The 14,063-nt window shown below is 50.4% G+C and overlaps 3 protein-coding genes across 4 annotated transcripts; 2 read left to right on the top strand and 1 right to left on the bottom strand.

Annotated features, from left to right (window-relative positions):
- Positions 1-1,283: 1,283 nt before the first annotated feature.
- On the bottom strand, positions 1,284-3,514 carry Nip7 (NIP7, nucleolar pre-rRNA processing protein). Its single transcript, XM_004625825.2, has 5 exons — positions 3,407-3,514; positions 3,205-3,291; positions 2,969-3,107; positions 2,149-2,289; positions 1,284-1,919 (listed from the first exon to the last, which is right to left on the bottom strand). The coding sequence occupies exons 1-5, from the start codon at positions 3,460-3,462 to the stop codon at positions 1,800-1,802; spliced, it is 543 nt and encodes a 180-aa protein (XP_004625882.1). The 5' UTR covers positions 3,463-3,514; the 3' UTR covers positions 1,284-1,799.
- Positions 3,515-3,707: 193 nt separating this feature from the next.
- Positions 3,708-11,550, top strand: Cog8 (component of oligomeric golgi complex 8). 2 transcript variants are annotated; one of them, XM_023709191.1, is made up of 6 exons: positions 3,708-4,118; positions 6,181-6,388; positions 7,376-8,203; positions 10,415-10,583; positions 10,974-11,170; positions 11,294-11,550. In XM_023709191.1, exons 1-6 carry the CDS (start codon positions 3,727-3,729, stop codon positions 11,396-11,398), a joined length of 1,899 nt encoding a protein of 632 aa, XP_023564959.1. In that variant the 5' UTR covers positions 3,708-3,726; the 3' UTR covers positions 11,399-11,550. The 2 variants fall into 2 exon arrangements, with proteins under 2 accessions (XP_023564959.1, XP_004626069.1); XM_004626012.2 differs by having other exon boundaries at positions 10,974-11,164; positions 11,195-11,550.
- Positions 11,551-11,639: 89 nt separating this feature from the next.
- Positions 11,640-14,000, top strand: Pdf (peptide deformylase, mitochondrial). Its single transcript, XM_004626013.2, has 2 exons — positions 11,640-12,199; positions 13,501-14,000. Exons 1-2 carry the CDS (start codon positions 11,644-11,646, stop codon positions 13,656-13,658), a joined length of 714 nt encoding a protein of 237 aa, XP_004626070.1. The 5' UTR covers positions 11,640-11,643; the 3' UTR covers positions 13,659-14,000.
- The last annotated feature ends 63 nt before the right edge of the window (positions 14,001-14,063 follow it).

The raw sequence follows: 14,063 nt of genomic DNA on the forward strand, positions 1-14,063 counted from the left end.
GAGCTGTGAGGCGGAAGAACTGGGATTTAAACAGAAGTTTTTGTTCCACATATACAACACTTACTGGAAAACAGCTGAACAGGTTCTTCTTACTATAAGGACTGAAATGTGTTAATAGGAATACGAAAATGAGAAGACTTTCAAATAAGGACCAAAATGTACAATAGGAATGTGGAAATGGGAAGATTTTCAATGGAGTGGGGAGGGGAAAAGGAAAGAAGAGACAAGAGAAAGAGAATGGAAGGAAAAAAATGGAAACAAAGCTTTTGTAACTAAGCAGGGAAGCGGGGTTGGAGGGGAAGGGGAGGGGGAGAAAAGAAGGAAGAGATACCATGTACAGTACAAACTATTATGTACTTTCAGCAGTTTGATCTGGCTTGTGGAATGGTGAATTATATAGGTGGAATTTGGCGTTTGATGGTGTTTTATTGCCAGTTACGGGGCAAAAAAGGATGAGAACTTAAGGTCCTAAACATGAAGCCTCCAGCCATGGGCATACAGGTTCTTGGGAAAGCCTGAAGTGGAAATGGGTCTCACAGTGTAGCTCAGGCTTGTCCTTGAGCTTCCTTTGTAGCTCAAGCTGGTCTTGAACTCAACAATTCTCCTACCTCAGCCTCCCAAGTACTAGGATTACAGCTGTGTGCCACCATGCCTGGTGTAATTGGTCTGGCTTAGCTGAACCAGCTTTGCTTGAATAATTACCCATCTGGATGGCCTGCTTTGGTCCAGATTTTGCAGACCTTATGAAGGTATGTGGAGTCGCCATGGCTGTGATGCATCGTGGGAGAAGTTTTTGGGAAAGAATCGAGAATTGAAGATAAACAAGCCAGGCTGCGCCCATCTACTGGACAGGTTGAGACAAGATGACTTGAGCTCGAGTTCAAATAATGCAGGAAGACTGAACTTCCCTCTCAAAGCAACTCATGATTGAGGAGATGGAGGTAACCCTTCCTTGTCCTGATGTCTTCAAGGACTATGGTGTGGCATCAGTGGGCACACAGTTTATCCTTACAAAGGTAATCAGATGGATGTTCACTGAAGAGAAGGTTAAAGATGCCAATTTTAATACCTTTGTGTCAACTATCAAAAAAAAATTATGTACATCTACATTGTGCCAGTAAGTTACACAAACTAAGCCATATTTCACATGTAAAATCTGTGATATGAGCTATTATTATTATTATTATTTTTTTTTTTTTTTTGAGACAGGGGGTCTTTTAAAAAAAAAAAAAAAAAGGGGAATTTTTTTTTTGTGTTTTTTACCTGGTTTTTTTTTTTTTTTTTTTGAGACAGGTTCTCCCTATATATAGCTCCTGCTAGCCTTTGAACTCACATTGATCCTCCTGTTTCAGCCTCCCTGTGCTGGGATTACAAGCAGGAGCCATCATGCCCAGCCTGATTCTTATCTTTCATGATAGTCACAAAAAAGAAAGTCCACTGTGTGCTTATCACGAGTCTGGCTAAAAATGTTATCACAGATAACAATAATAAGCGATTCTTGTCCTTGGTTCTAATGATTTAGAACCTATCATTAAGAACAAGAACGCCTGATTCAAATGTAAAAATGATTCAAATATAGAATAAGAGTATTCTATTTAGTCACAAATAGATCTGAAACTACATTTCTGAGGCATTTCTGCATAGTAAGAATCCAGCCTGCACTTGTTAGTGATAATATTAAGAAGTCCTCATAGAAGTCGCAGTGGTGACAAAATTCCACACGATGGAGGCATCTGCAGACACAGGAAACCAAGCGAGGCCGTTCCACACAGCTGTTAGGTCCTTGTGACAACTTCACTTTAAGTCAGTGTCTCTTCATGCCTTATGTATTCCCCAACGTCTGCTTGATGAAATACCACAATCGCCATGGGGTCTACTTTCCTGCAGTCTTGTGTAGACTTTGCTGCAACCCCAAAACCCTGGGATTCAAAGGAAGAGAATTCACCCAAGTCAAACTCATTCACCCAAGTCATTCAATAAGCACAAGGTGAAGCTGGAGGTAACAAAGACAAAAAATACTGGGACTGTCTTTGAGAAATTCAAAGGGTGCTGAGCAGTGAGTCTCTGAGGTACAAGAGTTTAAAATATATGCTTCAGAAAAAGGAAAAAAAAGTACATAGTGTCTGTAATACTGCCATCTCTACTCACCAGAGGGACGTCTGCCATGGAGTATACCACCACTCCCTGGTACTGAGAAGTGTTTTCAGTGATCCGGCCCAGACCGGATTTCAATACATGGTTTCCATAGAGGAAGGACTGCTCTGCTCCAGGCTTTATCCACACTTTGTACTGCAAGACAGAGAAAGTCCAAGAGACAAAAAGTGCTAAATTAGAACATGCCTATAATCCTAGCTCTTGGGAAGCTGAGGCAGAAGGATCAATGAGCATGCAAGACCAACCTAGGCTACAAAGTGAGCTCAAGGCCAATCTGGACTACAGACTGAAACCCTGTCTCAAAAAGACTAAACAAAACAAAAACAAAAACATACAAACAAACAAAAGGGGGGGTAGGAGGAGGGCATAAGCACCAGCCTGACATGTGTAAGGTCCTGATTTCAATCCCCGGTCCTCTCTCCCAGCACCCCCAAAACAGTGCTAAGTCATATTCGTGCAGATAAAGTAGTTGCCAGTTCTGTAATTAATTTCTCAAAAGAATTTGAGGCAAAAGGAGGAAGACAATGAGAGGACAGGTAGGCATTTTCCCCTCAAACAATCCATCCCCTGAACAGCGCCACCAGGAAGTGTCTTCAACTTTACAATTTCTTCCACGGACAGCCTGAGAGGTCTTTTTCTGGACCCCAGTGTCCTCTCTCTTTACTGAGCCCGCAGCTGCATGCACCTAACCTCACTGCCAGCCGTAGGACCTAGACACTTGCCCCGTGCGGACCCCGCATTGCCTGGACTCCGTGTCCAAGGGCCCGCACCCTTGCCTTCTTCCCCGGTGGCAAAGAGAAAACACCCCACAAACCTTGGCATAAGGTGCCAGGAAGTCCAGGGCCGTTACGTGCAGCCGGAACTTGTGGGTCTTGGTGAACTTTCCGAAGCATGTCCCCAGGGACACCAGCTTGTCCCCGGAGATATTGGCGGCCAGCTTCAGCATCTTCTCACTAAAAAGATGACAGGGAGCAAGGCTCCAGCTGAGGTTGGGTGACAGCACCCAGGCCTCCTCCACCCGGGTCCACGCTGCCGCGCGTCCCGGCTCACCTCACGTAGTACACCCGGTCGTTGTGCAGCCTAAAACAGTAGGTGCCGTCGGGCCTGTCAACCAGCAGCTGAAGATTCTCCCCGATGCTGAGGGTAAGAAGAAGACTGGAGGCTGCGCCCGAAGCGACTCGCGTCGGCCCCGCGCCCACATTCCCTGACTCCCCACCACGCGCACACTCCCTCGTCCTCCCCGCGCTCCTACTATTTTGCGATTTTCTCAAACATCACACGGGTCTCCTCTTCAGTTAAAGGCCGCATTTTCCTGGTAGCTCTGACACCCGTCCTCGTGTCTCGGAGCCCGGAACCGGAAGTTGGCCGCCGGTCCTCCCCGGCAACCCCCAAACCTGCCTCTCTAGCGCCAATGCAGTCGTTGCTTTCGCTAGCGAACCCTGGCGCGGAGGACCACCGGGGAAAGAAAGCCCGGCGCTGAGAAACCATAGAGACAGGAAATGTGTCCAGCCGCTTCCGGTCCCAGGTGCGGGCCAGCGCCCCCTGGAGGGCACGTGACGCTGTTGCCGGAAGATGGCGGCGGCTGCTCTCCAGTCCTCAACTCCGGCGTCGGCCGTGGCGACAGCCACGACAGCGGCTCTTGGGGAGGTAGAAGATGAAGGGCTCTTGGTGTCCCTATTCCGGGATCGCTTTTCCGAGGCCCAGTGGCGGGAGCGACCCGATGTGGGCCGCTATCTCCGAGAACTGAGCGGCTCGGGGTTGGAGCGGCTCCGGCGCGAGCCCGAGCGCCTGGCTGAGGAGCGGGCGCAGCTGCTGCAGCAGACGCGCGACCTGGCCTTCGCCAACTACAAGACCTTCATCCGCGGCGCGGAGTGCACCGAGCGCATCCACCGCCTCTTCGGCGACGTGGAGGCGTCGCTCGGCCGCCTGCTGGACCGCCTGCCCAGCTTCCAGCAGAGCTGCAGGTGTGGCGGTCAGCGCCAGAGGGGTGGCTTAACTGGGATAGCCCACACTCGGAGGGTTAGAAACAGCTAAGACGTAGCTCCATCCCTTGTGCAGGGTCGCAGCAGCCTTCGAGGTAGGTACTGCCATTCCCGTGTTTAGATGGAGTGGAGACCGAGAGAGGTGAGTGACTTGCCCAAGACCCCGGCTAGTAAGTTTCCAAGTCAGAATTGGTACCTAGGAGCGCGTCCCCGCCTCCAAGGCTGTTGTGAGCACCCCATAAAAAGAAATACATACCACACTGGGTCTGGCATAGTTCACACTATACATATCAGGGTAATAGATGCGCACATACATGTCAATTTATCAGGCCAGCGATTAGCTGATTGAGAATTTCCATGGATAGGAAGATGACAGGGAAATCCTGTCATTGTGCGACAGCAAAAATCAGAAAGACCATCCCTAGAGCTTCAGTTCAGCGTTTGGTGATTCAAGTTTAATTTTTGATTGAGCCTTTAATATTCGATCACTTTTGTATCTCCCCTTGATTTTGTATCTTCCATGACCCGAAATAGGCGATTTCATAAAGCAGTCTTTATGTAGAAAAGTAACAGATAATGTAGTGTGAGAACTAAAGCTGAACAGTAAATAGAGATAAAACCGGACGGAACTTGGAGCAAGGCTAGTTAGTACTTTATAATGAAAATGACAATAGCTTTTTAAAAAATTCTGTTTTGGTACTGGCAGTTGAACTCAGGACCTTGCACTTGCCAGGGAGGCCCTTGTGAGGCTGAGCTATGTCCCTGGCCTGATAATAGTTTTTTTTTTTTTTGTTTTGTTTTTTCCTTTTTTTGGCAGAACCAGATTGAACTCAGGCCCTTGCGCTTGCCAGGCAAGTGCTTATTCTACTGAGCTATCTCCCTGGCCCCAGTAATAGTTGTTTTAAGGAACATTTTTCTGACTTTCTCTTACTCTGACACATTTACTTTGCATGATGTTCTATGTTAAATGCTTCACGTGCATCGTCTCATTTTATCTTCGCGCCCTTATGAGGGCAGCCTATTACTCTTTTACCAGGAAGAAATCAGTCTAGGGAGGCTGATTCCACAGTTTTTAGTCCCACAAGTCGTACCCTTTTGTAAGTGCAGGAGTCCATGCAGCTGATTGAGGTCTGTGAGACTTCTATTCGTGTTTTTTTTTTTGTTTTTGTTTTTTGTTTTTTGTTTTTAGAGATAGGGTCTCACTGTGTAGCCCAGGCTGGCCTCAAACTTGTAGCAGTCCTGCCTCTGCCTCCCAAGTGCACGAGTCTGTACCACCCTGCTCAGCAGTGGTATGATTTTTTTTTTCCTCAGAACCGGGGATTGAACTCAGGACCTTGTGCTTGCCAGGGAAGCAGTTATTCTACTGATCCATCTCCCTGGCCCCCAACAGTGGTATGATCTTGAACAAGCTGCTTAATCTTTCTCAAATCACAGCTTTCCTCTTGTTGTAGTGGCACATCCATAAATGCCAGCCATTTGGGAGGCTGAGGCAGAAAGATCACAAGTTTAAGCCTAGTGTGGGCAACTTAAGTGATTTATCAAGAATATTTCATGAGTCTACGGCCATACCACCCTGAACACACCCAATCTCATCTGATCTTGGACGCTAAGCAGGGTCGGGACTGGTTAATACTTTGATGGGAGAGAATATTTCATGAAAGGGTGGGAGCTAGAGATGTAACTCAGTGCATAAGGCCCTGGTTTGATGCCTTCTACAGCCAGAAAAGAAAAAAAAAGCTTCCTCAAGTGTAATAGCACTAATAGTGCTGGGCACATGCCTGAAACCCCAGCATTCAGGAGGCTGAGGCAGGAGGATCTTGTGAGTTTGAGACCAGCCTGGGCTACAATGTGAGCTCGAGGCCTGAACTGCATAGCGAGGTCCTGTCTGAAAAAGAAAAGGAAAAAAAAAAAATAGCACTAATAATGATGTGAGGATTAAATCAGGGAAACCATTCAGCCTAGTGCTCACTTTACAGTAAATGCTCCATGACTGGGGGAGTTTGGGAGCACAGCAGTAAGGTACCAGTGTTTTTCCTGATTGTAGGAACTTTGTGAAGGAAGCGGAGGAGATCAGTTCCAATCGCCACATGAACACCTTGACTCTAAACCGGCACACAGAAATCCTGGAAATTCTGGAGATTCCTCAGCTCATGGACACCTGTGTCCGGAACAGCTATTACGAAGAGGCCCTGGAGCTTGCAGCCTATGTTCACCGACTGGAAAGGAAATACTCTTCCATCCCTGTCATCCAGGTAGTCATGTTTGTGTCTTTGGGATAGTCCATCCAGTGGTGGTGACTGAACCCTTAGGTAGAAGCCTTTGCATTTCACATCGGTTTCTGCCAGTCAAGCAGGCCTGAATAGGAAACATGAATTCATTCATGTATTTTCTTATTCAAAGGTGTATGTTCATTGTGTTCCAGTACTGGTGCTGGGGATAGGGTGTGAGGAGGCAGCCAAGGGTGTGGCTTTCATGAGGCTTACCTCTTAGTGCAAGTCTGATAGTTGACAAATACAATTGTTTCAGAGAGTGGTAAGTGAAGAAAATAAAACAAGGGATGGGGTGCAAAAAGACCAAGATGGCTCCTTTGGTAGTGTAGTTAAGAAAAGCCATTCTAGAGAGGTGACCAGCTGAGACCTATGATGAAGAGGTACTGTCACATGCTGACCGGGGGAGAGCAGACCAGCATATGGGAAGAACAAGTAGAGGGAGGTGTCTAGAGGAAGTTGGGGTGTGTTTGCTGGGCATGGTTGCATCACATGATCCCAGCACTGGAGAAGCTGAGGCAGGAGGATCGCTGTGAGTCTGAGGGCAGCCTGGGCTACACAGTGAGACCATTTCAAAACAACAACAAAAAAGTTGGGATGTTAGAAGGATCCAAAGTCAGCCAGGGTTCCTGGACTGCACTGAGCCACACAGAACATTTGAAGCAGGTGGAGTGGAAGGCTGGGTAAGGCTGGAGGGTGAAGTGAGTAGCTGGAATTTTGTTGATTGTAGTGAGCATCCTTGGAGGGTTTTAAACATGTTAGGCAAGAGCGTTACGCATCAGGTCCATTTTTTTTTTTTTTTTTTTTTTTTTTTTGGCGGAACCAGGGATTGAACTCAGGACCTTGTGCTTGTCAGGCAAGCACTTATTCTACTGAGATCTCCCCAGCCCCAAGGTCCATTTTCCAGGTGAGGAAGTCATGGGCTGTTGGTAGCCCAGGATCAGGGTTAATGACGCATTCCCCAATCCTCAGGGCATTGTGAACGAGGTGCGCCAGTCCATGCAGCTGATGCTGAGCCAGCTGATCCAGCAGCTGAGGAGCAGCATCCAGCTCCCCGCCTGCCTCCGTGTCATTGGCTACCTGCGGCGCATGGACATCTTCACGGAGGCTGAGCTGAGGGTGAAGTTTCTTCAGGCCCGCGACGCCTGGCTCCGCTCCATCCTGACTGCCATCCCCAGTGACGATCCCTACTTCCACATCACAAAAACCATCGAGGCCTGCCGTGTCCACTTGTTCGATATCATCACACAGTACCGCGCCATCTTTTCTGACGAGGACCCTTTGCTGCCCCCGGCCGTTGGTGGGCCCCCCGTGAATGAGGGCGCCATCTTCCACGGCTGGGTGCTGCAGAAGGTCTCCCAGTTCCTGCAGGCGCTGGAGGCCGACCTCTTCCGGGGAGTGGGCGGCCGCCTGGACTCTCTGCTGGGCCAGTGTATGTACTTTGGGCTGTCCTTCAGCCGTGTGGGGGCCGATTTCCGAGGACAGTTAGCTCCTGTTTTCCAGCGGGTGGCCATGGCCACTTTTCAGAAAGCAATTCAGGAGGCAGTGGAGAAGTTCCAGGATGAAATGAACTCATACACGCTCATCTCTGCTCCAGCCATTCTGGGCAGCAGTACTGTGCCTGCTGCTGTGCCAGCCACTCCGCCAGGCACGCTGCAGCCACCCATGGTACTCTTAGACTTCCCGCCCCTGGCCTGCTTTCTTAACAGTATTCTGGTCGCTTTCAACGAGCTGCGTCTCTGCTGCCCTGTGGCCCTGGCACAGAGTGTGACAAGGACCCTGGAGGATGCCCTTGCCCAGGTGAGAGCATTCATTGGCTTCCTACTACTCTGGCCCCCTCCGTGAACAGCAGCCAGGCTTTTGTCTGAAACCGGTCCTTGGGACAGTGGACTTGCTGACAGGGAGAGGTATGTGGTTGCAGAGGTTTTTCCATTGGGAAGTTCTGATTAGTTTCCCTTGATGGGACCTTGATGAATCTTTAGTAGCTCACTTATGCTGATTCAGCAGTGTGTTTATGTTCTCAAATCCCCACAAATGCAGCAGCTTTTAAGCAGTAGGTTATTGCCGGGTGCAGCATCCCCGGGGGCTTGCTCAGGTCTCGTGAGGGTGCAATGGGCTGTGGTGTTGTCTGGAGCTTGGGTCCCTTTCAGGCTTCCTCTGGTTGACAAGTTTCGTTCTTTTTTTCTTGGTACTGGGGTCGAACTCAAAACCTATGCTTATGCCACTGAGCTATCTCCCTGGCTCAGGTTTCGTTCCTGCACTGCGGAGGTCCACTCCCAGAGGCATCCCCTCCGTAGGCAGCTGCAGCATGGCCGTTTCTTCCTGTTGGAGAGCATCTCTCCCAGTTGAGTCTCTTCTGTGTACTCTTTTCTGAAGGCTCGGTTGAGTCACACCTGCCCAGGATGTTCTTCATCTCGTCAGGTGCTTCATATTTTGCATCTATCACAGACCTGGTCCATCCCCCGCAGGCATCAAAACCCAGGCGTTCTCCTGTTATGAGTCAGTGCCAAAAGAAATGACAAGAAGACCCGATGAATATAGATAGCTTCAGAGGTCTCACTGAGATTCGTCTCTCTCCAAGTGAGCCCAGAGCCTCAGAAGCATCTCACATTTATTGAGGGATAAAGGGAGGCTAAAGAATGTGCATAATTACATAAGTGAACACAAAATACTCTGACTTCCACCATTTGCCTAACACTAGGTCCACACAGATGCTAGCTGATAACATCCCAAGCAAGGGATCAAAGAACAGAGCGCCTGCAGGAGAAGCTGTTATCTGCAGCCTTGGGTCCCAGCTTTCCGGAATTTACAAGTGACAGACAGCAGCTCTCCTTGGGCTCTGTCTGTTGTTCCCTGCTCCCTTGGGACATTAGCCTTTTGTCTCATATCTATATATATTTTTTTTTTAATTTTTTTTTTTTACATTTATTTATTTATTATGTGTGTGTGTCTGTGTGTGTGTGGCCAGCTCAGCCCACCAGGGGGCGGGGCGGGCTGGCATGTGGTGCTGGGGGATTGAACCGTGGTCCCTGTGGTTTACTAAGCTTGTTCCAAGTAGGTGCTTTAGACCACTGAGCCATCTCACCAGCCCCTCTATATTTCTATATTCCTCAAATTCTCTCTTTTTTTTGGCCAATGTAGGCCAGGCTGGTCTCAAACTCCCAATGATCCTTCTGCCTCTGCCTCCCAGGTGCTGGGATTGTATGCATGCACCATCACTCCTGGCTCTCCAAACAATTTGATGATGCTTCTCCATTAGAACTGGAAACAGCAGATTAAAGCATCTGCTTAGGCAGATGCAGGGGCCAGGGGTTCAATCCCTGGCACCACATGCCACTCCAGCTGCCCAGCGCTGGGGAGGCTGAAAATAGGAGGATCACTGCGAGTCCTAGCTGTGTAGTGAGACCCTGTACCAAACACATTAAAAAAAATAAAATAAAAATAACTAGAAACTGTTAGCAGTGAGTCAGGTTGGGTCAGAAGTACAGCACGGTGGGGCTGGGGATGTAGCTCAGCAACACGGCACTTGCCTGGCAAGTACAAGGTTGTGAGTTTGATTTCCAGTACCAAAAAAAGGAAAAGAACTGCATCATAATGGAGTCAGGCATCATGGCGCACATACTCGTGAGGCTGAGGCAGGAGGATCACTGTGAATTCAAGGCCAGCCTGGGCTACAAAGAGTTCAAGCCAACCTGAACTGCATAGTGAAATCCTGTCTCAAAACAGACAAAAAAAAACCCTCAAAAAAAAAAAAAAAAAAAAACTGCATCATGGAAGTGACAGAATTGTAAAAATTGACCAATGCTAGGTTTAAGCAAAATACTAAGGTACTGTTGGGAATGGCGGAAGGACTTTCTTGAGGGCTGCCCGTTGTGCTCATTTCATGTGATGCCCCCGCAGCACTATTCCCTGCACAGCTGGGGGTGGAACCTAACGTCTTGTGCATCCAAGTTAGCGCTCCATCACTGAGCTGCAGCCCCAGCCGTGGTTCATGGTGTTCTTGTCTCTTAGGTAACCAAAATAATCCTGGCTTTTCATCGCGCAGAAGAGGCCGCCTTCAGTAGTGGGGAGCAAGAGCTCTTCCTCCAGTTCTGCATGGTCTTCCTGGAAGACCTTGTTCCGTATTTAAACCGCTGTCTTCAAGTCCTTTTCCCACCAGCTCAGATAGCGCAGACTTTAGGTAAGAGATTTTTTAAGCTGCTGTATGTAATTCACGTAAGTAAATAATGCACCCATTTTCATAGTTTTTGGTAAATGTGGAGGTGTGCAACCATTACCACTGTCCAACTTTATAACTTTTTCACACTTTGGCAGTGGGGATTCAACCCAGGGTACTCTACCCTTGAGCTACATCTGTAGTCCCCCTCCTTTATTAAATTTTAAGACTGAGTCTTGCTAAGTTGCCCAAGTGGGACTTGAACTTGTGAGCCTCCTGCCTCAGCCTCTCAAAATGTTGGCATTCCAAGCATTTACCACATCGTTATATAATTGTTCCTTCCTCTGTGTGAGTGACATCTGTATTGACTTTTATTAATAACGTTTTTCCATTTCTCTTTCCCCGCCCGGTCAGGCATTCCACCCACTCAGCTTGCCAAGTACGGAAACCTTGGGCATGTGAACATTGCTATTGTCCAGGAGCCTCTTGCCTTCATCCTGCCTAAGAGAGAGGTGGTCTTCTCTCTAGATGACCAGGAGGTAATGCCAGAGTTCATGGGGCCAGCACCAAAGCTGTCTGCGGAGCAGCCCGGCCTGGAGCCGCCAGTTGCCGCCAGTCCTTCAGGCGGACGGGAGACGGACCCCGCAGAGCTGCCCCGGGAGCCGCTGCCCCGGGAGCCCGTAGAGCTGCCCCGGGAGCCGCTGCCCCGGGAGTCCGCAGAGCTGCCCCGGGAGCCCGCAGAGCTGCCCCGGGAGCCCTCAGAGCTGCCCCAGGAGCCGACAGGGGCAGAGCTGGGGGAGGGGGAGCCGCGGGCCCCGCGGACCCTTGGGGCGCCGTAGCTGGCGTTGGGCCTACGCGGTGCGGGGCCTCGTCCCGCGCAGGTTGGGTAGCAGCTACCAGCCTCGCCCAGGACAGGTTCGAGGGACATTGAGAACTTGATGTCGCGGGTTACTCCTGTACCAGGCCGGAATGGTAATAAAGCTAATTAATGTTCCGGAAAGCGAGCAGGAGCGTGTTTCCGGGTCCGGGCGGCGGAGGAAGGGGCGGGAGAGGAAGGGGCGGGGCTCCGGGCTCGTAGCTCGCCATGGCTCGGCCGTGGGGCGGGCTGCTGCGGGCGCTCGTGCTGCGGGCGCGTGTGGGTGGCGCTCGGGCCTGTAGCTCCAACGCGGCTGCGGGCAGCCTGGAAGGACCAGGCCGCCCGCGCTCCTACTGGCGCTACGTGAGGCGCCTGGTGCAGGGAGCGCCGCGGCCGCCCTACGCGCACGTGTGCCAGGTCGGGGACCCGGTGCTACGGGCCGTGGCGGCCCCGGTGGAGCCAGCGCAGCTGGAGGGGCCCGAGCTGCAGCGGCTGGTGCAGCGGCTGGTGCAGGTGATGCGGCGCCGGCGCTGCGTGGGCCTGAGCGCGCCGCAGCTGGGGGTGCCGCTGCAGGTGCTGGCGCTGGAGCTGCCCGAGGAGCTCTACCGCGCCTGTGCGCCACGCCTGCGCGAACTCCGCCAGATGCAGCCCTTCCCTCTGCGAGTGTTCGTCAACCCTACTCTGCGTGTGCTTGACAGCAGCCTCGTCACCTTCCCGGAGGGCTGCGAGAGCGTCTCCGGCTTCCTGGCCTACGTGCCCCGCTTCCAGGCCGTGCAGATCTCAGGTGCGGGCTGCAGTTAGGCTGGACCGATATTCTAACTGAGAACCCATAAAACGGTTGCCGTAGAGCTCCCGCAGGAATGTGGGACTAAAGAGCACTGGGCTAGTGGGAATGGAGGCTCCGAAGGGCTGGGGACACGGGCTGGCGAGGTGAAGTGAGGGTTGGGAGGTTCCCTGATTGCGCTCTCAGTCCCCACTGAGCCTTTGATTCCCCCCCCCCTGCTATTGGGGCTTGAACCCAGAACCTTTTTATTAAGCCCCAGCCTTTTTGTGCTTTGAGACAGTCTCGCTATGTAGTGAAGGCCAGCTTTGAACTCGCATCGATCACCTACCTAAGCCTCCCTAGTGCAACCTTTTTACTTTTAATTTTGAGGCAGGGCCTTGCTAAGTTGCCCAGGGTGGACTCAAACTTGGGATCTTCCTCAGCCTCCCACAGTGCTGACCTTGCAGGTGTGCGCCATGCCACACCACCTGGTTGTGGCCTTCTCCCTCTGCTGCCCCCTCCTTAACCCCTTTCTCCAGTAAATCAGTCACAGTGAGGTTGTAGAAATGGGACCCAACTCTGGTAGATGTGTTGCATGCCTGTGATACCACAGGTATTTTGTGGATTACAGTCCTGCTGGGTTTGGGATACTTGTTCCTCTTGAGCAGGCTAGCTGGTTGAAATGATGTCCCTCAGTTTTTTCTTTTCCTGTTGTGCTTTCAGTTTGTACAAAAGTGAAGCAGTTCTTGTGAAGTGGGAAGTGTTCAGAGGAAGGCATCTTAGCAGAATTGCTCATCCCCACCTCATTGAGAGCCCACCAACCTGTGAAAGTTGAGAACCAGGTTGAATGATCGGGAGTGGGCAGATTAAGGTTTTTTCTTTGGTGCCGAAAACCACCAGGCCTGAACGCAGGGCCTGGCGCATCTAGACATGCGGTATTCCACTGTACCACTGAATTGTACCCCAGCCCAAGGGCTGTTCTCTGTTATACATAGATATATAAACTTTGGAGGGGTATTGGGAATTAAAGCTTGGGCCTTTGCACTAAGCTACTTCCTTAGGTCTTTGGCTTTTTTCAAAAATTTTGAGACAGGTACATGATGAGTTAAGTTCCCTAGGCTGGGCCTGAATTTGAGATCGTCCTGGCTGAGCTTCCCAGTGCTGGGATTACAGGGATGCATCACTGTGCCCAATTAATATATTACCTTTCTGCTGTTGCCCCCTGTAAATAGAAATGGCCAAGACAGGACACAGGGCAAAGAGCTTGGGAAAGATGCAGTTCAGTATGGCCCACCTCAGTCAGTTTGGAACTCTCTTTGCAGGGCTGAACCCCAAAGGAGAACAGGTGGTGTGGCAGGCAAGTGGCTGGACCGCCCGCATCATCCAGCACGAGATGGACCACTTGCAGGGCTGCCTGTTCATTGACAAAATGGACCCCAAAACATTCACAAACATCCACTGGATGGAGGTGAACGACTGATGCTTTCCTTCTGGGGCCCAGGCTCTGGGAAACCAAGGTGCAAATACTTCAGTTTGAGCTGGGCATGTCGTGGCTTCAACCTGGTGTTGGCCCTGATTTGGCTGGAAACAGTAACTTGCTAACACATGGAATCAGCTCTGCACAAAATACTGCCTACAACTTGAAAACTCCCTAAAGAAGTGATATTTCTGGACAGTTCTTCATGGAGAGAAGTGGGACATGGAAATAACCATTCTCATTACGAATAATCTTACAATACCTGTGTGATCTGGTGCCAGGGCCACAACTGATGGTAATACAGGCCCCAAGTATCTGAAAGCTTTGTTTAAAAATGTAGGCGAGGCTGGGATTGTCCACTGAGTTCTTTTTACGAAGGGCCTGTCGTGTGTCTGACCTTAAAGTCAT

Source organism: Octodon degus, unplaced genomic scaffold (assembly GCF_000260255.1).
Source record: "Octodon degus isolate 3935 unplaced genomic scaffold, OctDeg1.0 scaffold00011, whole genome shotgun sequence".
Classification (NCBI taxonomy): domain Eukaryota; kingdom Metazoa; phylum Chordata; class Mammalia; order Rodentia; family Octodontidae; genus Octodon; species Octodon degus.